At 58.0% G+C, this 24,219-nt stretch overlaps 1 protein-coding gene across 2 annotated transcripts in view; it reads left to right on the top strand.

Annotated features, from left to right (window-relative positions):
• LOC142485017 (thialysine N-epsilon-acetyltransferase-like) overlaps window positions 1-836 on the top strand; it is a 28,877-nt gene extending 28,041 nt beyond the window's left edge. For both annotated transcript variants that reach the window (XM_075584246.1, XM_075584245.1), the window contains exon 6: window positions 230-836. In XM_075584246.1, the coding sequence (XP_075440361.1) occupies window positions 230-424 (195 nt within the window). In that variant the 3' untranslated portion in view covers window positions 425-836. The remainder of the gene's footprint in view (window positions 1-229) is intronic.
• Window positions 837-24,219: the final 23,383 nt, after the last annotated feature.

Below are 24,219 nucleotides of genomic sequence, written 5' to 3'. Positions count from 1 at the left end.
TCTCCTCTCCCCCCTCCCTCCCCTCCCTCTCCTCTCTCCTCCCTCTTCTCTCTCTCCCCCTCATCTCTCTCTCCTCTTTCCCCCTCTCTCTCACCCTCCACCCGTCTCTCTCCTCCCTCCTCTCTCTCCTCCCTCCTCTCTCTCTCCCTCCTCTCTCTCCTCTCTCCTCCCTCCTCTCTCTCCTTTCTCTCCTCCCTCCCTCTCCTCCCTCTCCTCTCTCCTCCCTCAGTCCTGCCTCTCTCTCGGCTGTTCACACCTCCAGTTCTCCGTCTTGGATTGGAATCAGCCCTCCATTTCTTTCTACCTCTCCCGCGGGGCGCGGGACCTCTCTCAGGCGGAGGGCTGGCGCATCTTCCGATTTCTACCGGACGACCTACGCCGGATGACCTCTGACCCTGGCCATTCAACCTCTGTCCCCTTGTGACGTTCGACCTGATGCAGCCTGACAAGACCCTGGGTTGTCCTATGACCCCTGACCATGATGCTCCTGTATGACCCCTGACCCTTTACTATGTTTAACTTCGGTTTAGTCTGACCTTGAGTGACTTCCTAACCAAGGTGACCTCTGACCACAACTGACCCCTGACCCTAGCAAAAAAATAACTCTGGCGCTAATGACCATGCTTGACCTTTTCCCCCAGCGTAATTTTGTGTGACCTCTGACCTTCCACCTACCATCCGAACCATCGATCCCTGCCCCTTGTCACCTCGGACACTACATGACCCTGACCTGACCCTGGCTTTACAGTGACCCATAACCTCAATGTAACCCCTGACCCTGGTTTAACCTCTAAATAAAAAATTTAAAACAAGGAATAAAAACAATTTCAAACATTTCTATCGATCCGATTTCAGTATTTATTTGCGGCATTAAAAATGTTCAATATATTATTCTCTTTTTCTTCTATTGAATTTATTTGACAAATGTTTGAAATCCCAGCTCCTGTGGGCAGAATATGTATTTACTCCCCTCCCCCCCCAACATGTGGCCAAGATGGGGGGGACAATCGACCTGTCGCTTCCCCAGACATTCTCAATGCCCCCCTGCCGGTGGGGGTGGTGGCGATGTCCTCTCATGGTGGGGGAGGCACTGTCACAGCCCCTGCCGGTGGGGGTGGTGGCGATGTCCTCTCATGGTGGGGGAGGCACTGTCACAGCCCGTGCTAGGTAACGGTGTGATGTCCTCTCATGGTGGGGGAGGCACTGTCACAGCCCGTGCTAGGTAACGGTGTGATGTCCTCTCATGGTGGGGGAGGCACTGTCACAGCCCGTGCTAGGTATCTGTGTGATGTCCTCTCATGGTGGGGGAGGCACTGTCACAGCCCGTGCTAGGTAACGGTGTGATGTCCTCTCATGGTGGGGGAGGCACTGTCACCGCCCGTGCTAGGTAACAGTGTGATGTCCTCTCATGGTGGGGGAGGCACTGTCACAGCCCGTGCTAGGTAACGGTGTGATGTCCTCTCATGGTGGGGGAGGCACTGTCACAGCCCGTGCTAGGTAACGGTGTGATGTCCTCTCATGGTGGGGGAGGCACTGTCACAGCCCGTGCTAGGTAACGGTGTGATGTCCTCTCATGGTGGGGGAGGCACTGTCACAGCCCGTGCTAGGTAACGGTGTGATGTCCTCTCATGGTGAGGGAGGCACTGTCACAGCCCGTGCTAGGTAACGGTGTGATGTCCTCTCATGGTGGGGGAGGCACTGTCACAGCCCGTGCTAGGTAACGGTGTGATGTCCTCTCATGGTGGGGGAGGCACTGTCACAGCCCGTGCTAGGTAACAGTGTGATGTCCTCTCATGGTGGGGGAGGCACTGTCACAGCCTGTGCTAGGTAACGGTGTGATGTCCTCTCATGGTGGGGGAGGCACTGTCACAGCCCGTGCTAGGTAACGGTGTGATGTCCTCTCATGGTGGGGGAGGCACTGTCACAGCCCGTGCTAGGTAACGGTGTGATGTCCTCTCATGGTGGGGGAGGCACTGTCACAGCCCGTGCTAGGTAACGGTGTGATGTCCTCTCATGGTGGGGGAGGCACTGTCACAGCCCGTGCTAGGTAACGGTGTGATGTCCTCTCATGGTGGGGGAGGCACTGTCACAGCCCGTGCTAGGTAACGGTGTGATGTCCTCTCATGGTGGGGGAGGCACTGTCACAGCCCGTGCTAGGTAACGGTGTGATGTCCTCTCATGGTGGGGGAGGCACTGTCACAGCCCGTGCTAGGTAACGGTGTGATGTCCTCTCATGGTGGGGGAGGCACTGTCACAGCCCGTGCTAGGTAACGGTGTGATGTCCTCTCATGGTGGGGGAGGCACTGTCACAGCCCGTGCTAGGTAACGGTGCGATGTCCTCTCATGGTGGGGGAGGCACTGTCACCGCCCGTGCTAGGTAACGGTGTGATGTCCTCTCATGGTGGGGGAGGGACTGTCACAGCCCGTGCTAGGTATCTTTGTGATGTCCTCTCATGGTGGGGGAGGCACTGTCACAGCCCGTGCTAGGTAACGGTGTGATGTCCTCTCATGGTGGGGGAGGCACTGTCACAGCCCGTGCTAGGTAACGGTGTGATGTCCTCTCATGGTGGGGGAGGCACTGTCACAGCCCGTGCTAGGTAACGGTGTGATGTCCTCTCATGGTGGGGGAGGCACTGTCACAGCCCGTGCTAGGTAACGGTGTGATGTTCTCTCATGGTAGGGGAGGCACAGTCACAGCCCGTGCTAGGTAACGGTGTGATCTCCTCTCATGGTGGGGGAGGCACTGTCACAGCCCGTGCTAGGTAACGGTGTGATGTCCTCTCATGGTGGGGGAGACACTGTCACAGCCCGTGCTAGGTAACGGTGTGATGTCCTCTCATGGTGGGGGAGGCACTGTCACAGCCCGTGCTAGGTAACGGTGTGATGTCCTCTCATGGTGGGGGAGGCACTGTCACAGCCCGTGCTAGGTAATGGTGTGATGTCCTCTCATGGTGGGGGAGGCACTGTCACAGCCCGTGCTAGGTATCTGTGTGATGTCCTCTCATGGTGGGGGAGGCACTGTCACAGCCCGTGCTAGGTAACGGTGTGATGTCCTCTCATGGTGGGGGAGGAACTGTCACAGCCCGTGCTAGGTAACGGTGTGATGTCCTCTCATGGTGGGGGAGGCACTGTCACAGCCCGTGCTAGGTATCTGTGTGATGTCCTCTCATGGTGGGGGAGACACTGTCACAGCCCATGCTAGGTAACGGTGTGATGTCCTCTCATGGTGGGGGAGGCACTGTCACAGCCCGTGCTAGGTAACGGTGCGATGTCCTCTCATGGTGGGGGAGGCACTGTCACAGCCCGTGCTAGGTAACGGCGTGATGTCCCCTCATGGTGGGGGAGGCACTGTCACAGCCCGTGCTAGGTAACGGTGCGATGTCCTCTCATGGTGGGGGAGGCACTGTCACAGCTCGTGCTAGGTAACGGTGTGATGTCCTCTCATGGTGGGGGAGGCACTGTCACAGCCCGTGCTAGGTATCTGTGTGATGTCCTCTCATGGTGGGGGAGGCACTGTCACAGCCCGTGCTAGGTAACGGCGTGATGTCCCCTCATGGTGGGGGAGGCACTGTCACAGCCCGTGCTAGGTAACGGTGCGATGTCCTCTCATGGTGGGGGAGGCACTGTCACAGCTCGTGCTAGGTAACGGTGTGATGTCCCCTCATGTTGGGGGAGGCACTGTCACAGCCCGTGCTAGGTAACGGTGCGATGTCCTCTCATGGTGGGGGAGGCACTGTCACAGCTCGTGCTAGGTAACGGTGTGATGTCCTCTCATGGTGGGGGAGGCACTGTCACAGCCCGTGCTAGGTAACGGTGTGATGTCCTCTCATGGTGGGGGAGGCACTGTCACAGCCCGTGCTAGGTAACGGCGTGATGTCCCCTCATGGTGGGGGAGGCACTGTCACAGCCCGTGCTAGGTAACGGTGCGATGTCCTCTCATGGTGGGGGAGGCACTGTCACAGCTCGTGCTAGGTAACGGTGTGATGTCCTCTCATGGTGGGGGAGGCACTGTCACAGCCCGTGCTAGGTATCTGTGTGATGTCCTCTCATGGTGGGGGAGGCACTGTCACAGCCCGTGCTAGGTAACGGCGTGATGTCCCCTCATGGTGGGGGAGGCACTGTCACAGCCCGTGCTAGGTAACGGTGTGATGTCCTCTCATGGTGGGGGAGGCACTGTCACAGCCCGTGCTAGGTAACGGTGTGATGTCCTCTCATGGTGGGGGAGGCACTGTCACAGCCCGTGCTAGGTAACGGTGTGATGTCCTCTCATGGTGGGGGAGGCACTGTCACAGCCCGTGCTAGGTAACGGTGTGATGTCCTCTCATGGTGGGGGAGGCACTGTCACAGCCCGTGCTAGGTAACGGTGTGATGTCCTCTCATGGTGGGGGAGGCACTGTCACAGCCCGTGCTAGGTATCTGTGTGATGTCCTCTCATGGTGGGGGAGACACTGTCACAGCCCGTGCTAGGTAACGGTGTGATGTCCTCTCATGGTGGGGGAGGCACTGTCACAGCCCGTGCTAGGTAACGGTGTGATGTCCTCTCATGGTGGGGGAGGTACTGTCACAGCCCGTGCTAGGTAACGGTGTGATGTCCTCTCAAGGTGGGGGAGGCACTGTCACAGCCCGTGCTAGGTAACGGTGTGATGTCCTCTCATGGTGGGGGAGGCACTGTCACAGCCCGTGCTAGGTAACGGTGTGATGTCCTCTCATGGTGGGGGAGGCACTGTCACAGCCCATGCTAGGTAACGGCGTGATGTCCCCTCATGGTGGGGGAGGCACTGTCACAGCCCGTGCTAGGTAACGGTGCGATGTCCTCTCATGGTGGGGGAGGCACTGTCACAGCCCGTGCTAGGTATCTGTGTGATGTCCTCTCATGGTGGGGGAGGCACTGTCACAGCCCGTGCTAGGTAACGGTGTGATGTCCTCTCATGGTGGGGGAGGCACTGTCACAGCCCGTGCTAGGTAACGGTGTGATGTCCTCTCATGGTGGGGGAGGCACTGTCACAGCCCGTGCTAGGTAACGGTGTGATGTCCTCTCATGGTGGGGGAGGCACTGTCACAGCCCGTGCTAGGTAACGGTGTGATGTCCTCTCATGGTGGGGGAGGCACTGTCACAGCCCGTGCTAGGTAACGGTGTGATGTCCTCTCATGGTGGGGGAGGCACTGTCACAGCCCGTGCTAGGTAACGGTGCGATGTCCTCTCATGGTGGGGGAGGCACTGTCACAGCTCGTGCTAGGTAACGGTGTGATGTCCCCTCATGGTGGGGGAGGCACTGTCACAGCCCGTGCTAGGTAACGGTGCGATGTCCTCTCATGGTGGGGGAGGCACTGTCACAGCTCGTGCTAGGTAACAGTGTGATGTCCTCTCATGGTGGGGGAGGCACTGTCACAGCCCGTGCTAGGTAACGGTGTGATGTCCTCTCATGGTGGGGGAGGCACTGTCACAGCCCGTGCTAGGTAACGGCGTGATGTCCCCTCATGGTGGGGGAGGCACTTTCACAGCCCGTGCTAGGTAACGGTGCGATGTCCTCTCATGGTGGGGGAGGCACTGTCACAGCTCGTGCTAGGTAACGGTGTGATGTCCTCTCATGGTGGGGGAGGCACTGTCACAGCCCGTGCTAGGTATCTGTGTGATGTCCTCTCATGGTGGGGGAGGCACTGTCACAGCCCGTGCTAGGTAACGGTGTGATGTCCTCTCATGGTGGGGGAGGCACTGTCACAGCCCGTGCTAGGTATCTGTGTGATGTCCTCTCATGGTGGGGGAGGCACTGTCACAGCCCGTGCTAGGTAACGGTGTGATGTCCTCTCATGGTGGGGGAGGCACTGTCACAGCCCGTGCTAGGTAATGGTGTGATGTCCTCTCATGGTGGGGGAGGCACTGTCACAGCCCGTGCTAGGTATCTGTGTGATGTCCTCTCATGGTGGGGGAGGCACTGTCACAGCCCGTGCTAGGTAACGGTGTGATGTCCTCTCATGGTGGGGGAGGAACTGTCACAGCCCGTGCTAGGTAACGGTGTGATGTCCTCTCATGGTGGGGGAGGCACTGTCACAGCCCGTGCTAGGTATCTGTGTGATGTCCTCTCATGGTGGGGGAGACACTGTCACAGCCCATGCTAGGTAACGGTGTGATGTCCTCTCATGGTGGGGGAGGCACTGTCACAGCCCGTGCTAGGTAACGGTGCGATGTCCTCTCATGGTGGGGGAGGCACTGTCACAGCCCGTGCTAGGTAACGGCGTGATGTCCCCTCATGGTGGGGGAGGCACTGTCACAGCCCGTGCTAGGTAACGGTGCGATGTCCTCTCATGGTGGGGGAGGCACTGTCACAGCTCGTGCTAGGTAACGGTGTGATGTCCTCTCATGGTGGGGGAGGCACTGTCACAGCCCGTGCTAGGTATCTGTGTGATGTCCTCTCATGGTGGGGGAGGCACTGTCACAGCCCGTGCTAGGTAACGGTGTGATGTCCTCTCATGGTGGGGGAGGCACTGTCACAGCCCGTGCTAGGTAACGGTGTGATGTCCTCTCATGGTGGGGGAGGTACTGTCACAGCCCGTGCTAGGTAACGGTGTGATGTCCTCTCAAGGTGGGGGAGGCACTGTCACAGCCCGTGCTAGGTAACGGTGTGATGTCCTCTCATGGTGGGGGAGGCACTGTCACAGCCCGTGCTAGGTAACGGTGTGATGTCCTCTCATGGTGGGGGAGGCACTGTCACAGCCCATGCTAGGTAACGGCGTGATGTCCCCTCATGGTGGGGGAGGCACTGTCACAGCCCGTGCTAGGTAACGGTGCGATGTCCTCTCATGGTGGGGGAGGCACTGTCACAGCCCGTGCTAGGTATCTGTGTGATGTCCTCTCATGGTGGGGGAGGCACTGTCACAGCCCGTGCTAGGTAACGGTGTGATGTCCTCTCATGGTGGGGGAGGCACTGTCACAGCCCGTGCTAGGTAACGGTGTGATGTCCTCTCATGGTGGGGGAGGCACTGTCACAGCCCGTGCTAGGTAACGGTGTGATGTCCTCTCATGGTGGGGGAGGCACTGTCACAGCCCGTGCTAGGTAACGGTGTGATGTCCTCTCATGGTGGGGGAGGCACTGTCACAGCCCGTGCTAGGTAACGGTGTGATGTCCTCTCATGGTGGGGGAGGCACTGTCACAGCCCGTGCTAGGTATCTGTGTGATGTCCTCTCATGGTGGGGGAGGCACTGTCACAGCCCGTGCTAGGTAACGGTGTGATGTCCTCTCATGGTGGGGGAGGCACTGTCACAGCCCGTGCTAGGTAACGGTGTGATGTCCTCTCATGGTGGGGGAGGCACTGTCACAGCCCGTGCTAGGTATCTGTGTGATGTCCTCTCATGGTGGGGGAGACACTGTCACAGCCCATGCTAGGTAACGGTGTGATGTCCTCTCATGGTGGGGGAGGCACTGTCACAGCCCGTGCTAGGTAACGGCGTGATGTCCCCTCATGGTGGGGGAGGCACTGTCACAGCCCGTGCTAGGTAACGGTGCGATGTCCTCTCATGGTGGGGGAGGCACTGTCACAGCTCGTGCTAGGTAACGGTGTGATGTCCTCTCATGGTGGGGGAGGCACTGTCACAGCCCGTGCTAGGTATCTGTGTGATGTCCTCTCATGGTGGGGGAGGCACTGTCACAGCCCGTGCTAGGTAACGGCGTGATGTCCCCTCATGGTGGGGGAGGCACTGTCACAGCCCGTGCTAGGTAACGGTGCGATGTCCTCTCATGGTGGGGGAGGCACTGTCACAGCTCGTGCTAGGTAACGGTGTGATGTCCCCTCATGGTGGGGGAGGCACTGTCACAGCCCGTGCTAGGTAACGGTGCGATGTCCTCTCATGGTGGGGGAGGCACTGTCACAGCTCGTGCTAGGTAACAGTGTGATGTCCTCTCATGGTGGGGGAGGCACTGTCACAGCCCGTGCTAGGTAACGGTGTGATGTCCTCTCATGGTGGGGGAGGCACTGTCACAGCCCGTGCTAGGTAACGGCGTGATGTCCCCTCATGGTGGGGGAGGCACTTTCACAGCCCGTGCTAGGTAACGGTGCGATGTCCTCTCATGGTGGGGGAGGCACTGTCACAGCTCGTGCTAGGTAACGGTGTGATGTCCTCTCATGGTGGGGGAGGCACTGTCACAGCCCGTGCTAGGTATCTGTGTGATGTCCTCTCATGGTGGGGGAGGCACTGTCACAGCCCGTGCTAGGTAACGGTGTGATGTCCTCTCATGGTGGGGGAGGCACTGTCACAGCCCGTGCTAGGTATCTGTGTGATGTCCTCTCATGGTGGGGGAGGCACTGTCACAGCCCGTGCTAGGTAACGGTGTGATGTCCTCTCATGGTGGGGGAGGCACTGTCACAGCCCGTGCTAGGTAATGGTGTGATGTCCTCTCATGGTGGGGGAGGCACTGTCACAGCCCGTGCTAGGTATCTGTGTGATGTCCTCTCATGGTGGGGGAGGCACTGTCACAGCCCGTGCTAGGTAACGGTGTGATGTCCTCTCATGGTGGGGGAGGAACTGTCACAGCCCGTGCTAGGTAACGGTGTGATGTCCTCTCATGGTGGGGGAGGCACTGTCACAGCCCGTGCTAGGTATCTGTGTGATGTCCTCTCATGGTGGGGGAGACACTGTCACAGCCCATGCTAGGTAACGGTGTGATGTCCTCTCATGGTGGGGGAGGCACTGTCACAGCCCGTGCTAGGTAACGGTGCGATGTCCTCTCATGGTGGGGGAGGCACTGTCACAGCCCGTGCTAGGTAACGGCGTGATGTCCCCTCATGGTGGGGGAGGCACTGTCACAGCCCGTGCTAGGTAACGGTGCGATGTCCTCTCATGGTGGGGGAGGCACTGTCACAGCTCGTGCTAGGTAACGGTGTGATGTCCTCTCATGGTGGGGGAGGCACTGTCACAGCCCGTGCTAGGTATCTGTGTGATGTCCTCTCATGGTGGGGGAGGCACTGTCACAGCCCGTGCTAGGTAACGGCGTGATGTCCCCTCATGGTGGGGGAGGCACTGTCACAGCCCGTGCTAGGTAACGGTGCGATGTCCTCTCATGGTGGGGGAGGCACTGTCACAGCTCGTGCTAGGTAACGGTGTGATGTCCCCTCATGGTGGGGGAGGCACTGTCACAGCCCGTGCTAGGTAACGGTGCGATGTCCTCTCATGGTGGGGGAGGCACTGTCACAGCTCGTGCTAGGTAACGGTGTGATGTCCTCTCATGGTGGGGGAGGCACTGTCACAGCCCGTGCTAGGTAACAGTGTGATGTCCTCTCATGGTGGGGGAGGCACTGTCACAGCCCGTGCTAGGTAACGGCGTGATGTCCCCTCATGGTGGGGGAGGCACTGTCACAGCCCGTGCTAGGTAACGGTGCGATGTCCTCTCATGGTGGGGGAGGCACTGTCACAGCTCGTGCTAGGTAACGGTGTGATGTCCTCTCATGGTGGGGGAGGCACTGTCACAGCCCGTGCTAGGTATCTGTGTGATGTCCTCTCATGGTGGGGGAGGCACTGTCACAGCCCGTGCTAGGTATCTGTGTGATGTCCTCTCATGGTGGGGGAGGCACTGTCACAGCCCGTGCTAGGTAACGGCGTGATGTCCCCTCATGGTGGGGGAGGCACTGTCACAGCCCGTGCTAGGTAACGGTGTGATGTCCTCTCATGGTGGGGGAGGCACTGTCACAGCCCGTGCTAGGTAACGGTGTGATGTCCTCTCATGGTGGGGGAGGCACTGTCACAGCCCGTGCTAGGTAACGGCGTGATGTCCCCTCATGGTGGGGGAGGCACTTTCACAGCCCGTGCTAGGTAACGGTGCGATGTCCTCTCATGGTGGGGGAGGCACTGTCACAGCTCGTGCTAGGTAACGGTGTGATGTCCTCTCATGGTGGGGGAGGCACTGTCACAGCCCGTGCTAGGTATCTGTGTGATGTCCTCTCATGGTGGGGGAGGCACTGTCACAGCCCGTGCTAGGTAACGGTGTGATGTCCTCTCATGGTGGGGGAGGCACTGTCACAGCCCGTGCTAGGTATCTGTGTGATGTCCTCTCATGGTGGGGGAGGCACTGTCACAGCCCGTGCTAGGTAACGGTGTGATGTCCTCTCATGGTGGGGGAGGCACTGTCACAGCCCGTGCTAGGTAATGGTGTGATGTCCTCTCATGGTGGGGGAGGCACTGTCACAGCCCGTGCTAGGTATCTGTGTGATGTCCTCTCATGGTGGGGGAGGCACTGTCACAGCCCGTGCTAGGTAACGGTGTGATGTCCTCTCATGGTGGGGGAGGAACTGTCACAGCCCGTGCTAGGTAACGGTGTGATGTCCTCTCATGGTGGGGGAGGCACTGTCACAGCCCGTGCTAGGTATCTGTGTGATGTCCTCTCATGGTGGGGGAGACACTGTCACAGCCCATGCTAGGTAACGGTGTGATGTCCTCTCATGGTGGGGGAGGCACTGTCACAGCCCGTGCTAGGTAACGGTGCGATGTCCTCTCATGGTGGGGGAGGCACTGTCACAGCCCGTGCTAGGTAACGGCGTGATGTCCCCTCATGGTGGGGGAGGCACTGTCACAGCCCGTGCTAGGTAACGGTGCGATGTCCTCTCATGGTGGGGGAGGCACTGTCACAGCTCGTGCTAGGTAACGGTGTGATGTCCTCTCATGGTGGGGGAGGCACTGTCACAGCCCGTGCTAGGTATCTGTGTGATGTCCTCTCATGGTGGGGGAGGCACTGTCACAGCCCGTGCTAGGTAACGGCGTGATGTCCCCTCATGGTGGGGGAGGCACTGTCACAGCCCGTGCTAGGTAACGGTGCGATGTCCTCTCATGGTGGGGGAGGCACTGTCACAGCTCGTGCTAGGTAACGGTGTGATGTCCCCTCATGGTGGGGGAGGCACTGTCACAGCCCGTGCTAGGTAACGGTGCGATGTCCTCTCATGGTGGGGGAGGCACTGTCACAGCTCGTGCTAGGTAACGGTGTGATGTCCTCTCATGGTGGGGGAGGCACTGTCACAGCCCGTGCTAGGTAACGGTGTGATGTCCTCTCATGGTGGGGGAGGCACTGTCACAGCCCGTGCTAGGTAATGGTGTGATGTCCTCTCATGGTGGGGGAGGCACTGTCACAGCCCGTGCTAGGTATCTGTGTGATGTCCTCTCATGGTGGGGGAGGCACTGTCACAGCCCGTGCTAGGTAACGGTGTGATGTCCTCTCATGGTGGGGGAGGAACTGTCACAGCCCGTGCTAGGTAACGGTGTGATGTCCTCTCATGGTGGGGGAGGCACTGTCACAGCCCGTGCTAGGTATCTGTGTGATGTCCTCTCATGGTGGGGGAGACACTGTCACAGCCCATGCTAGGTAACGGTGTGATGTCCTCTCATGGTGGGGGAGGCACTGTCACAGCCCGTGCTAGGTAACGGTGCGATGTCCTCTCATGGTGGGGGAGGCACTGTCACAGCCCGTGCTAGGTAACGGTGCGATGTCCTCTCATGGTGGGGGAGGCACTGTCACAGCCCGTGCTAGGTATCTGTGTGATGTCCTCTCATGGTGGGGGAGGCACTGTCACAGCCCGTGCTAGGTAACGGTGTGATGTCCTCTCATGGTGGGGGAGGCACTGTCACAGCCCGTGCTAGGTATCTGTGTGATGTCCTCTCATGGTGGGGGAGGCACTGTCACAGCCCGTGCTAGGTAACGGTGTGATGTCCTCTCATGGTGGGGGAGGCACTGTCACAGCCCGTGCTAGGTAATGGTGTGATGTCCTCTCATGGTGGGGGAGGCACTGTCACAGCCCGTGCTAGGTATCTGTGTGATGTCCTCTCATGGTGGGGGAGGCACTGTCACAGCCCGTGCTAGGTAACGGTGTGATGTCCTCTCATGGTGGGGGAGGAACTGTCACAGCCCGTGCTAGGTAACGGTGTGATGTCCTCTCATGGTGGGGGAGGCACTGTCACAGCCCGTGCTAGGTATCTGTGTGATGTCCTCTCATGGTGGGGGAGACACTGTCACAGCCCATGCTAGGTAACGGTGTGATGTCCTCTCATGGTGGGGGAGGCACTGTCACAGCCCGTGCTAGGTAACGGTGCGATGTCCTCTCATGGTGGGGGAGGCACTGTCACAGCCCGTGCTAGGTAACGGCGTGATGTCCCCTCATGGTGGGGGAGGCACTGTCACAGCCCGTGCTAGGTAACGGTGCGATGTCCTCTCATGGTGGGGGAGGCACTGTCACAGCTCGTGCTAGGTAACGGTGTGATGTCCTCTCATGGTGGGGGAGGCACTGTCACAGCCCGTGCTAGGTATCTGTGTGATGTCCTCTCATGGTGGGGGAGGCACTGTCACAGCCCGTGCTAGGTAACGGCGTGATGTCCCCTCATGGTGGGGGAGGCACTGTCACAGCCCGTGCTAGGTAACGGTGCGATGTCCTCTCATGGTGGGGGAGGCACTGTCACAGCTCGTGCTAGGTAACGGTGTGATGTCCCCTCATGGTGGGGGAGGCACTGTCACAGCCCGTGCTAGGTAACGGTGCGATGTCCTCTCATGGTGGGGGAGGCACTGTCACAGCTCGTGCTAGGTAACGGTGTGATGTCCTCTCATGGTGGGGGAGGCACTGTCACAGCCCGTGCTAGGTAACAGTGTGATGTCCTCTCATGGTGGGGGAGGCACTGTCACAGCCCGTGCTAGGTAACGGCGTGATGTCCCCTCATGGTGGGGGAGGCACTGTCACAGCCCGTGCTAGGTAACGGTGCGATGTCCTCTCATGGTGGGGGAGGCACTGTCACAGCTCGTGCTAGGTAACGGTGTGATGTCCTCTCATGGTGGGGGAGGCACTGTCACAGCCCGTGCTAGGTATCTGTGTGATGTCCTCTCATGGTGGGGGAGGCACTGTCACAGCCCGTGCTAGGTATCTGTGTGATGTCCTCTCATGGTGGGGGAGGCACTGTCACAGCCCGTGCTAGGTAACGGCGTGATGTCCCCTCATGGTGGGGGAGGCACTGTCACAGCCCGTGCTAGGTAACGGTGTGATGTCCTCTCATGGTGGGGGAGGCACTGTCACAGCCCGTGCTAGGTAACGGTGTGATGTCCTCTCATGGTGGGGGAGGCACTGTCACAGCCCGTGCTAGGTAACGGCGTGATGTCCCCTCATGGTGGGGGAGGCACTTTCACAGCCCGTGCTAGGTAACGGTGCGATGTCCTCTCATGGTGGGGGAGGCACTGTCACAGCTCGTGCTAGGTAACGGTGTGATGTCCTCTCATGGTGGGGGAGGCACTGTCACAGCCCGTGCTAGGTATCTGTGTGATGTCCTCTCATGGTGGGGGAGGCACTGTCACAGCCCGTGCTAGGTAACGGTGTGATGTCCTCTCATGGTGGGGGAGGCACTGTCACAGCCCGTGCTAGGTATCTGTGTGATGTCCTCTCATGGTGGGGGAGGCACTGTCACAGCCCGTGCTAGGTAACGGTGTGATGTCCTCTCATGGTGGGGGAGGCACTGTCACAGCCCGTGCTAGGTAATGGTGTGATGTCCTCTCATGGTGGGGGAGGCACTGTCACAGCCCGTGCTAGGTATCTGTGTGATGTCCTCTCATGGTGGGGGAGGCACTGTCACAGCCCGTGCTAGGTAACGGTGTGATGTCCTCTCATGGTGGGGGAGGAACTGTCACAGCCCGTGCTAGGTAACGGTGTGATGTCCTCTCATGGTGGGGGAGGCACTGTCACAGCCCGTGCTAGGTATCTGTGTGATGTCCTCTCATGGTGGGGGAGACACTGTCACAGCCCATGCTAGGTAACGGTGTGATGTCCTCTCATGGTGGGGGAGGCACTGTCACAGCCCGTGCTAGGTAACGGTGCGATGTCCTCTCATGGTGGGGGAGGCACTGTCACAGCCCGTGCTAGGTAACGGCGTGATGTCCCCTCATGGTGGGGGAGGCACTGTCACAGCCCGTGCTAGGTAACGGTGCGATGTCCTCTCATGGTGGGGGAGGCACTGTCACAGCTCGTGCTAGGTAACGGTGTGATGTCCTCTCATGGTGGGGGAGGCACTGTCACAGCCCGTGCTAGGTATCTGTGTGATGTCCTCTCATGGTGGGGGAGGCACTGTCACAGCCCGTGCTAGGTAACGGCGTGATGTCCCCTCATGGTGGGGGAGGCACTGTCACAGCCCGTGCTAGGTAACGGTGCGATGTCCTCTCATGGTGGGGGAGGCACTGTCACAGCTCGTGCTAGGTAACGGTGTGATGTCCCCTCATGGTGGGGGAGGCACTGTCACAGCCCGTGCTAGGTAACGGTGCGATGTCCTCTCATGGTGGGGGAGGCACTGTCACAGCTCGTGCTAGGTAACGGTGTGATGTCCTCTCATGGTGGGGGAGGCACTGTCACAGCCCGTGCTAGGTAACGGTGTGATGTCCTCTCATGGTGGGGGAGGCACTGTCACAGCCCGTGCTAGGTAACGGCGTGATGTCCCCTCATGGTGGGGGAGGCACTGTCACAGCCCGTGCTAGGTAACGGTGCGATGTCCTCTCATGGTGGGGGAGGCACTGTCACAGCTCGTGCTAGGTAACGGTGTGATGTCCTCTCATGGTGGGGGAGGCACTGTCACAGCCCGTGCTAGGTATCTGTGTGATGTCCTCTCATGGTGGGGGAGGCACTGTCACAGCCCGTGCTAGGTATCTGTGTGATGTCCTCTCATGGTGGGGGAGGCACTGTCACAGCCCGTGCTAGGTAACGGCGTGATGTCCCCTCATGGTGGGGGAGGCACTGTCACAGCCCGTGCTAGGTAACGGTGTGATGTCCTCTCATGGTGGGGGAGGCACTGTCACAGCCCGTGCTAGGTAACGGTGTGATGTCCTCTCATGGTGGGGGAGGCACTGTCACAGCCCGTGCTAGGTAACGGTGTGATGTCCTCTCATGGTGGGGGAGGCACTGTCACAGCCCGTGCTAGGTAACGGTGTGATGTCCTCTCATGGTGGGGGAGGCACTGTCACAGCCCGTGCTAGGTAACGGTGTGATGTCCTCTCATGGTGGGGGAGGCACTGTCACAGCCCGTGCTAGGTATCTGTGTGATGTCCTCTCATGGTGGGGGAGACACTGTCACAGCCCGTGCTAGGTAACGGTGTGATGTCCTCTCATGGTGGGGGAGGCACTGTCACAGCCCGTGCTAGGTAACGGTGTGATGTCCTCTCATGGTGGGGGAGGTACTGTCACAGCCCGTGCTAGGTAACGGTGTGATGTCCTCTCAAGGTGGGGGAGGCACTGTCACAGCCCGTGCTAGGTAACGGTGTGATGTCCTCTCATGGTGGGGGAGGCACTGTCACAGCCCGTGCTAGGTAACGGTGTGATGTCCTCTCATGGTGGGGGAGGCACTGTCACAGCCCATGCTAGGTAACGGCGTGATGTCCCCTCATGGTGGGGGAGGCACTGTCACAGCCCGTGCTAGGTAACGGTGCGATGTCCTCTCATGGTGGGGGAGGCACTGTCACAGCCCGTGCTAGGTATCTGTGTGATGTCCTCTCATGGTGGGGGAGGCACTGTCACAGCCCGTGCTAGGTAACGGTGTGATGTCCTCTCATGGTGGGGGAGGCACTGTCACAGCCCGTGCTAGGTAACGGTGTGATGTCCTCTCATGGTGGGGGAGGCACTGTCACAGCCCGTGCTAGGTAACGGTGTGATGTCCTCTCATGGTGGGGGAGGCACTGTCACAGCCCGTGCTAGGTAACGGTGTGATGTCCTCTCATGGTGGGGGAGGCACTGTCACAGCCCGTGCTAGGTAACGGTGTGATGTCCTCTCATGGTGGGGGAGGCACTGTCACAGCCCGTGCTAGGTATCTGTGTGATGTCCTCTCATGGTGGGGGAGGCACTGTCACAGCCCGTGCTAGGTAACGGTGTGATGTCCTCTCATGGTGGGGGAGGCACTGTCACAGCCCGTGCTAGGTAACGGTGTGATGTCCTCTCATGGTGGGGGAGGCACTGTCACAGCCCGTGCTAGGTATCTGTGTGATGTCCTCTCATGGTGGGGGAGACACTGTCACAGCCCATGCTAGGTAACGGTGTGATGTCCTCTCATGGTGGGGGAGGCACTGTCACAGCCCGTGCTAGGTAACGGCGTGATGTCCCCTCATGGTGGGGGAGGCACTGTCACAGCCCGTGCTAGGTAACGGTGCGATGTCCTCTCATGGCGGGGGAGGCACTGTCACAGCTCGTGCTAGGTAACGGTGTGATGTCCTCTCATGGTGGGGGAGGCACTGTCACAGCCCGTGCTAGGTATCTGTGTGATGTCCTCTCATGGTGGGGGAGGCACTGTCACAGCCCGTGCTAGGTAACGGCGTGATGTCCCCTCATGGTGGGGGAGGCACTGTCACAGCCCGTGCTAGGTAACGGTGCGATGTCCTCTCATGGTGGGGGAGGCACTGTCACAGCTCGTGCTAGGTAACGGTGTGATGTCCCCTCATGGTGGGGGAGGCACTGTCACAGCCCGTGCTAGATAACGGTGCGATGTCCTCTCATGGTGGGGGAGGCACTGTCACAGCTCGTGCTAGGTAACGGTGTGATGTCCTCTCATGGTGGGGGAGGCACTGTCACAGCCCGTGCTAGGTAACGGTGTGATGTCCTCTCATGGTGGGGGAGGCACTGTCACAGCCCGTGCTAGGTAACGGCGTGATGTCCCCTCATGGTGGGGGAGGCACTTTCACAGCCCGTGCTAGGTAACGGTGCGATGTCCTCTCATGGTGGGGGAGGCACTGTCACAGCTCGTGCTAGGTAACGGTGTGATGTCCTCTCATGGTGGGGGAGGCACTGTCACAGCCCGTGCTAGGTATCTGTGTGATGTCCTCTCATGGTGGGGGAGGCACTGTCACAGCCCGTGCTAGGTAACGGTGTGATGTCCTCTCATGGTGGGGGAGGCACTGTCACAGCCCGTGCTAGGTATCTGTGTGATGTCCTCTCATGGTGGGGGAGGCACTGTCACAGCCCGTGCTAGGTAATGGTGTGATGTCCTCTCATGGTGGGGGAGGCACTGTCACAGCCCGTGCTAGGTATCTGTGTGATGTCCTCTCATGGTGGGGGAGGCACTGTCACAGCCCGTGCTAGGTATCTGTGTGATGTCCTCTCATGGTGTGGGAGGCACTGTCACAGCCCGTGCTAGGTAACGGTGTGATGTCCTCTCATGGTGGGGGAGGCACTGTCACAGCCCGTGCTAGGTATCTGTGTGATGTCCTCTCATGGTGGGGGAAGCACTGTCACAGCCCGTGCTAGGTATCTGTGTGATGTCCTCTCATGGTGGGGGAGGCACTGTCACAGCCCGTGCTAGGTAACGGTGTGATGTCCTCTCATGGTGGGAGAGGCACTGTCACAGCCCGTGCTAGGTATCTGTGTGATGTCCTCTCATGGTGGGGGAGGCACTGTCACACACATCTCATGGTGGGGGAGGCACTGTCACAGCCCGTGCTAGGTATCTGTGTGATGTCCCCTCATGGTGGGGGAGGCACTGTCACAGCCCGTGCTAGGTAACGGTGTGATGTCCTCTCATGGTGGGGGAGGCACTGTCACAGCCCGTGCTAGGTAACGGTGTGATGTCCTCTCATGGTGGGGGAGGCACTGTCACAGCCCGTGCTAGGTAACGGTGTGACGTCCTCTCATGGTGGGGGAGGCACTGTCACAGCCCGTGCTAGGTATCTGTGTGATGTCCTCTCATGGTGGGGGAGGCACTGTCACAGCCCGTGCTAGGTAACGGTGTGATGTCCTCTCATGGTGGGGGAGGCACTGTCACAGCTCGTGCTAGGTATCTGTGTGATGTCCTCTCATGGTGGGGGAGGCACTGTCACAGCCCGTGCTAGGTAACGGTGTGATGTCCTCTCATGGTGGGGGAGGCACAGTCACAGCCCGTGCTAGGTAACGGTGTGATGTCCTCTCATGGTGGGGGAGGCACTGTCACAGCCCGTGCTAGGTAACGGTGTGATGTCCTCTCATGGTGGGGGAGGCACTGTCACAGCCCGTGCTAGGTAACGGCGTGATGTCCTCTCATGGTGGGGGAGGCACTGTCACACACCTCTCATGGTGGGGGAGGCACTGTCACAGCCCGTGCTAGGTAACGGTGTGATGTCCTCTCATGGTGGGGGAGGCACTGTCACAGCCCGTGCTAGGTATCTGTGTGATGTCCTCTCATGGTGGGGGAGGCACTGTCACAGCCCGTGCTAGGTAACGGTGTGATGTCCTCTCATGGTGGGGGAGGCACTGTCACAGCCCGTGCTAGGTAACGGTGTGATGTCCTCTCATGGTGGGGGAGGCACTGTCACAGCCCGTGCTAGGTGATGGTGTGATGTCCTCTCATGGTGGGGGAGGCACTGTCACAGCCCGTGCTAGGTATCTGTGTGATGTCCTCTCATGGTGGGGGAGGCACTGTCACAGCCCGTGCTAGGTAACGGTGTGATGTCCTCTCATGGTGGGGGAGGCACAGTCACAGCCCGTGCTAGGTGATGGTGTGATGTCCTCTCATGGTGGGGGAGGCACAGTCACAGCCCGTGCTAGGTAATGGTGTGATGTCCTCTCATGGTGGGGGAGGCACTGTCACAGCCCGTGCTAGGTAACGGCGTGATGTCCTCTCATGGTGGGGGAGGCACTGTCACACACCTCTCATGGTGGGGGAGGCACTGTCACAGCCCGTGCTAGGTAACGGTGTGATGTCCTCTCATGGTGGGGGAGGCACTGTCACAGCCCGTGCTAGGTAACAGTGTGATGTCCTCTCATGGTGGGGGAGGCACTGTCACAGCCCGTGCTAGGTAATGGTGTGATGTCCTCTCATGGTGAGGGAGGCACTGTCACAGCCCGTGCTAGGTATCTGTGTGATGTCCTCTCATGGTGGGGGAGGCACTGTCACAGCCCGTGCTAGGTAACGGTGTGATGTCCTCTCATGGTGGGGGAGTCACTGTCACAGCCCGTGCTAGGTAACGGTGTGATGTCCTTCATGGTGGGGGAGGCACTGTCACAGCCCGTGCTAGGTAACGTTGTGATGTCCTCTCATGGTGGGGGAGGCACTGTCACAGCCCGTGCTAGGTAACGGTGTGATGTCCTCTCATGGTGGGGGAGGCACTGTCACAGCCCGTGCTAGGTAACGGTGTGATGTCCTCTCATGGTGGGGGAGGCACTGTCACAGCCCGTGCTAGGTAACGGTGTGATGTCCTCTCATGGTGGGGGAGGCACTGTCACAGCCCGTGCTAGGTATCTGTGTGATGTCCTCTCATGGTGGGGGAGGCACTGTCACAGCCCGTGCTAGGTAACGGTGTGATGTCCTCTCATGGTGGGGGAGTCACTGTCACAGCCCGTGCTAGGTAACGGTGTGATGTCCTCTCATGGTGGGGGAGGCACTGTCACAGCCCGTGCTAGGTAACGTTGTGATGTCCTCTCATGGTGGGGGAGGCACTGTCACAGCCCGTGCTAGGTAACGTTGTGATGTCCTCTCATGGTGGGAGAGGCACTGTCACAGCCCGTGCTAGGTATCTGTGTGATGTCCTCTCATGGTGGGGGAGGCACTGTCACAGCCCATGCTAGGTAACGGTGTGATGTCCTCTCATGGTGTGGGAGGCACTGTCACAGCCCGTGCTAGGTAACAGTGTGATGTCCTCTCATGGTGGGGGAGGCACTGTCACAGCCTGTGCTAGGTAACGGTGTGATGTCCTCTCATGGTGGGGGAGGCACTGTCACAGCCCGTGCTAGGTATCTGTGTGATGTCCTCTCATGGTGGGGGAGGCACTGTCACAGCCCGTGCTAGGTAACGGTGTGATGTCCTCTCATGGTGGGGGAGTCACTGTCACAGCCCGTGCTAGGTAACGGTGTGATGTCCTCTCATGGTGGGGGAGGCACTGTCACAGCCCGTGCTAGGTAACGTTGTGATGTCCTCTCATGGTGGGGGAGGCACTGTCACAGCCCGTGCTAGGTAACGGTGTGATGTCCTCTCATGGTGGGGGAGTCACTGTCACAGCCGTGCTAGGTATCTGTGTGATGTCCTCTCATGGTGGGGGAGGCACTGTCACAGCCCGTGCTAGGTAACGGTGTGATGTCCTCTCATGGTGGGGGAGGCACTGTCACAGCCCGTGCTAGGTAACGGTGTGATCTCCTCTCATGGTGGGGGAGGCACTGTCACAGCCCGTGCTAGGTATCTGTGTGATGTCCTCTCATGGTGGGGGAGGCACTGTCACAGCCCGTGCTAGGTAACGGTGTGATGTCCTCTCATGGTGGGGGAGGCACTGTCACAGCCCGTGCTAGGTAACGGTGTGATGTCCTCTCATGGTGGGGGAGGCACTGTCACAGCCTGTGCTAGGTAACGGTGTGATGTCCTCTCATGGTGGGGGAGGCACTGTCACAGCCTGTGCTAGGTAACGGCGTGATGTCCTCTCATGGTGGGGGAGGCACTGTCACAGCCCGTGCTAGGTAACGGTGTGATGTCCTCTCATGGTGGGGGAGGCACTGTCACAGCCCGTGCTAGGTATATGTGTGATGTCCTCTCATGGTGGGGGAGGCACTGTCACAGCCCGTGCTAGGTATCTGTGTGATGTCCTCTCATGGTGGGGGAGTCACTGTCACAGCCCGTGCTAGGTAACGGTGTGATGTCCTCTCTTGGTGGGGGAGGGACTGTCACAGCCCGTGCCAGGTAACGGTGTGATGTCCTCTCATGGTGGGGGAGGCAGAGGTAATACTTGATACTGAGCGGCAGGGGGAGACGGTGTCCTCTCGTGGAATGTTGGTTCTGGTGCTGTTTTGTACCCGTCGGGCCGGTAATGCTGGTGTCTGACGTACAAGTTCACCTGCTGGTCACTTTCACTCCCCGTTGTGTCTTATTGTTCTGTGTGTTTGAGCACGGGGCGGGTGGAGGTATGTGGGGTGGCACGGCATAGCCACAGGGCAACAAAGTATTCTGCCTGCCAAGAATGGGGAACGGTGTGGTCAGGCTGTTCTGGCTTTCGCTCCGTTGTGTCGCTGTGTGTGTTATTTGCATAGGTGTGGCATTTCCTGTTTTAACTCTTCACGGTTTTAACTCCACACTTGATCCAGCTGCCCCTCTGCCACAAAGCGGGGCTCACGCCGTGCGAGTAGCGGGGGGGGGGGGGGGGGGGGTATAGGCTACGTGTTTTCCCAGGAGGAAGGTGTAGAAGGGACGGACAATGGACTTGCTTGTTGTCCCTTGCCCGTGGGACATGCTGGGGCAGGTCGGATAACAAGTTACTGGTACCTGTTTCCACACCGGCTTTGTGTGCGATGTGTACCTGCGTTGCTGAGGTATACGGGGTAACGCGATAGTACAGGACTTCTATAGGGATAGTGTGCGCTCAACGCATATTCTATTTCCTCAACGGGACTTTGTAGGGTCTGTGTCTCAGCTTATATGACGGAGCATCCAACATATATTCTACTTATACTATAGGATATCTGTAGGGTCTGTTTCTCAGAGTATATGTTGGACGCTCTGTCCTATAAGCTGACACAGACCCTATACATTTCCTATAATATAAATAGAATATATGTTGGACACTCTCTCCTATAAACCATTTATACTATAGGACATGTATAGGGTCTGTGTCTGAGTTTATAGGACATGTATAGGGTCTTTGTCTGAGTTTATAGGACATGTATAGGGTCTTTGTCTGAGTTTATAGGACATGTATAGGGTCTTTGTCTGAGTTTATAGGACATGTATAGGGTCTTTGTCTGAGTTTATAGGACATGTATAGGGTCTTTGTCTGAGTTTATAGGACATGTATAGGGTCTTTGTCTGAGTTTATAGGACATGTATAGGGTCTTTGTCTGAGTTTATAGGACATGTATAGGGTCTTTGTCTGAGTTTATAGGACATGTATAGGGTCTTTGTCTGAGTTTATAGGACATGTATAGGGTCTTTGTCTGAGTTTATAGGACATGTATAGGGTCTTTGTCTGAGTTTATAGGACATGTATAGGGTCTTTGTCTGAGTTTATAGGACATGTATAGGGTCTTTGTCTGAGTTTATAGGACATGTATAGGGTCTTTGTCTGAGTTTATAGGACATGTATAGGGTCTTTGTCTGAGTTTATAGGACATGTATAGGGTCTTTGTCTGAGTTTATAGGACATGTATAGGGTCTTTGAGTTTATTGGACATGTATAGGGTCTTTGAGTTTATAGGACAGATTCACGATTATTTATCCCATTTATTCACAATAACTTTGAGAATGTCTGTGTCTCGGGATATATGTTCGAAGATCCATCCTATATATACTATTTATACTACAGTACTTTTATAGGGTCTGTGTCTCAAGGCCAATGAGATATAGGGTCTGTGTTTATAAGGCCTGTGTCTCCGTTTATAGGTGTAAGGCGTAGCTCACCACAAACAAAGCGCGACCGCAGCGCTGAGGCGGGGAATTGGTTAACGCCGACCCACAGCCACGCGGGCGCGCCTAGGATGTAGAGTAGTCGTTCAAGCCAGGTCAGGGGTGGAGATGCGAGAATAGTGAGGTACCTGCCAGGTTCGAGAGAGGAGAGTAGCGGACAGTCGGGGTACGTAGCCAGGTTCAGGATAGGAGAGTATCGGATAGTCGGGGTGCGTAGCCAGGTTCGGGAGAGGAGAGTAGCGGACAGTCGGGGTGCGTAGCCAGGATCAGGATAGGAGAGTAGCGGATAGTCGGGGTACGTAGCCAGGTTCAGGATAGGAGAGTATCGGATAGTCGGGGTACGTAGCCAGGTTCGGGAGAGGAGAGTAGCGGACAGTCGGGGTGCGTAGCCAGGTTCAGGATAGGAGAGTATCGGATAGTCGGGGTACGTAGCCAGGTTCGGGAGAGGAGAGTAGCGGACAGTCGGGGTGCGTAGCCAGGATCAGGATAGGAGAGTAGCGGATAGTCGGGGTACGTAGCCAGGTTCAGGATAGGAGAGTATCGGATAGTCGGGGTACGTAGCCAGGTTCGGGAGAGGAGAGTAGCGGACAGTCGGGGTGCGTAGCCAGGTTCAGGATAGGAGAGTATCGGATAGTCGGGGTGCGTAGCCAGGTTCAGGATAGGAGAGAATCGGATAGTCGGGGTGCGTAGCCAGGTTCAGGATAGGAGAGTATCGGATAGTTGGGGTACGTAGCCAGGTTCAGGATAGGAGAGTATCGGATAGTCGGGGTGCGTAGCCAGGATCAGGATAGGAGAGTATCGGATAGTTGGGGTACGTAGCCAGGTTCAGGATAGGAGAGTAGCGGATAGTCGGGGTACGTAGCCAGGTTCAGGATAGGAGAGAATCGGATAGTCGGGGTACGTAGCCAGGTTCAGGATAGGAGAGTAGCGGATAGTCGGGGTACGTAGCCAGGTTCAGGATAGGAGAGTAGCGGATAGTCGGGGTGCGTAGCCAGGTTCAGGATAGGAGAGTATCGGATAGTCGGGGTACGAAGCCAGGTTCGGGAGAGGAGAGTAGCGGACAGTCGGGGTGCGTAGCCAGGTTCAGGATAGGAGAGTATCGGATAGTCAGGGTGCGTAGCCAGGTTCAGGATAGGAGAGTATCGGATAGTCGGGGTACGTAGCCAGGTTCAGGATAGGAGAGTATCGGATAGTCGGGGTGCGTAGCCAGGTTCATGATAGGAGAGTAGCGGATAGTCGGGGTGCGTAGCCAGGTTCAGGATAGGAGAGTATCGGATAGTCGGGGTACGTAGCCAGGTTCGGGAGAGGAGAGTAGCGGACAGTCGGGGTGCGTAGCCAGGTTCAGGATAGGAGAGTATCGGATAGTCGGGGGCGTAGCCAGGTTCAGGATAGGAGAGTAGCGGATAGTCGGGGTACGTAGCCAGGTTCAGGATAGGAGAGAATCGGATAGTCGGGGTACGTAGCCAGGTTCAAGATAGGAGAGTATCGGATAGTCGGGGTACGTAGCCAGGTTCAGGATAGGAGAGTAGCGGATAGTCGGGGTACGTAGCCAGGTTCAGGATAGGAGAGTATCGGATAGTCAGGGTGCGTAGCCAGGTTCAGGATAGGAGAGTATCGGATAGTTGGGGTGCGTAGCCAGGTTCAGGATAGGAGAGTAGCGGATAGTCGGGGTACGTAGCCAGGTTCAGGATAGGAGAGAATCGGATAGTCGGGGTACGTACTGTAGCCAGGTTCAAGATAGGAGAGTATCGGATAGTCGGGGTACGTAGCCAGGTTCAGGATAGGAGAGTAGCGGATAGTCGGGGTACGTAGCCAGGTTCAGGATAGGAGAGTATCGGATAGTCAGGGTGCGTAGCCAGGTTCAGGATAGGAGAGTATCGGATAG

This window comes from Ascaphus truei, unplaced genomic scaffold (genome assembly GCF_040206685.1).
Source record: "Ascaphus truei isolate aAscTru1 unplaced genomic scaffold, aAscTru1.hap1 HAP1_SCAFFOLD_512, whole genome shotgun sequence".
Lineage (NCBI taxonomy): Eukaryota > Metazoa > Chordata > Amphibia > Anura > Ascaphidae > Ascaphus > Ascaphus truei.
The sequence above is the reverse complement of the archived record's forward strand: the minus strand, read 5'-3'. Positions and strand labels throughout refer to the sequence as shown.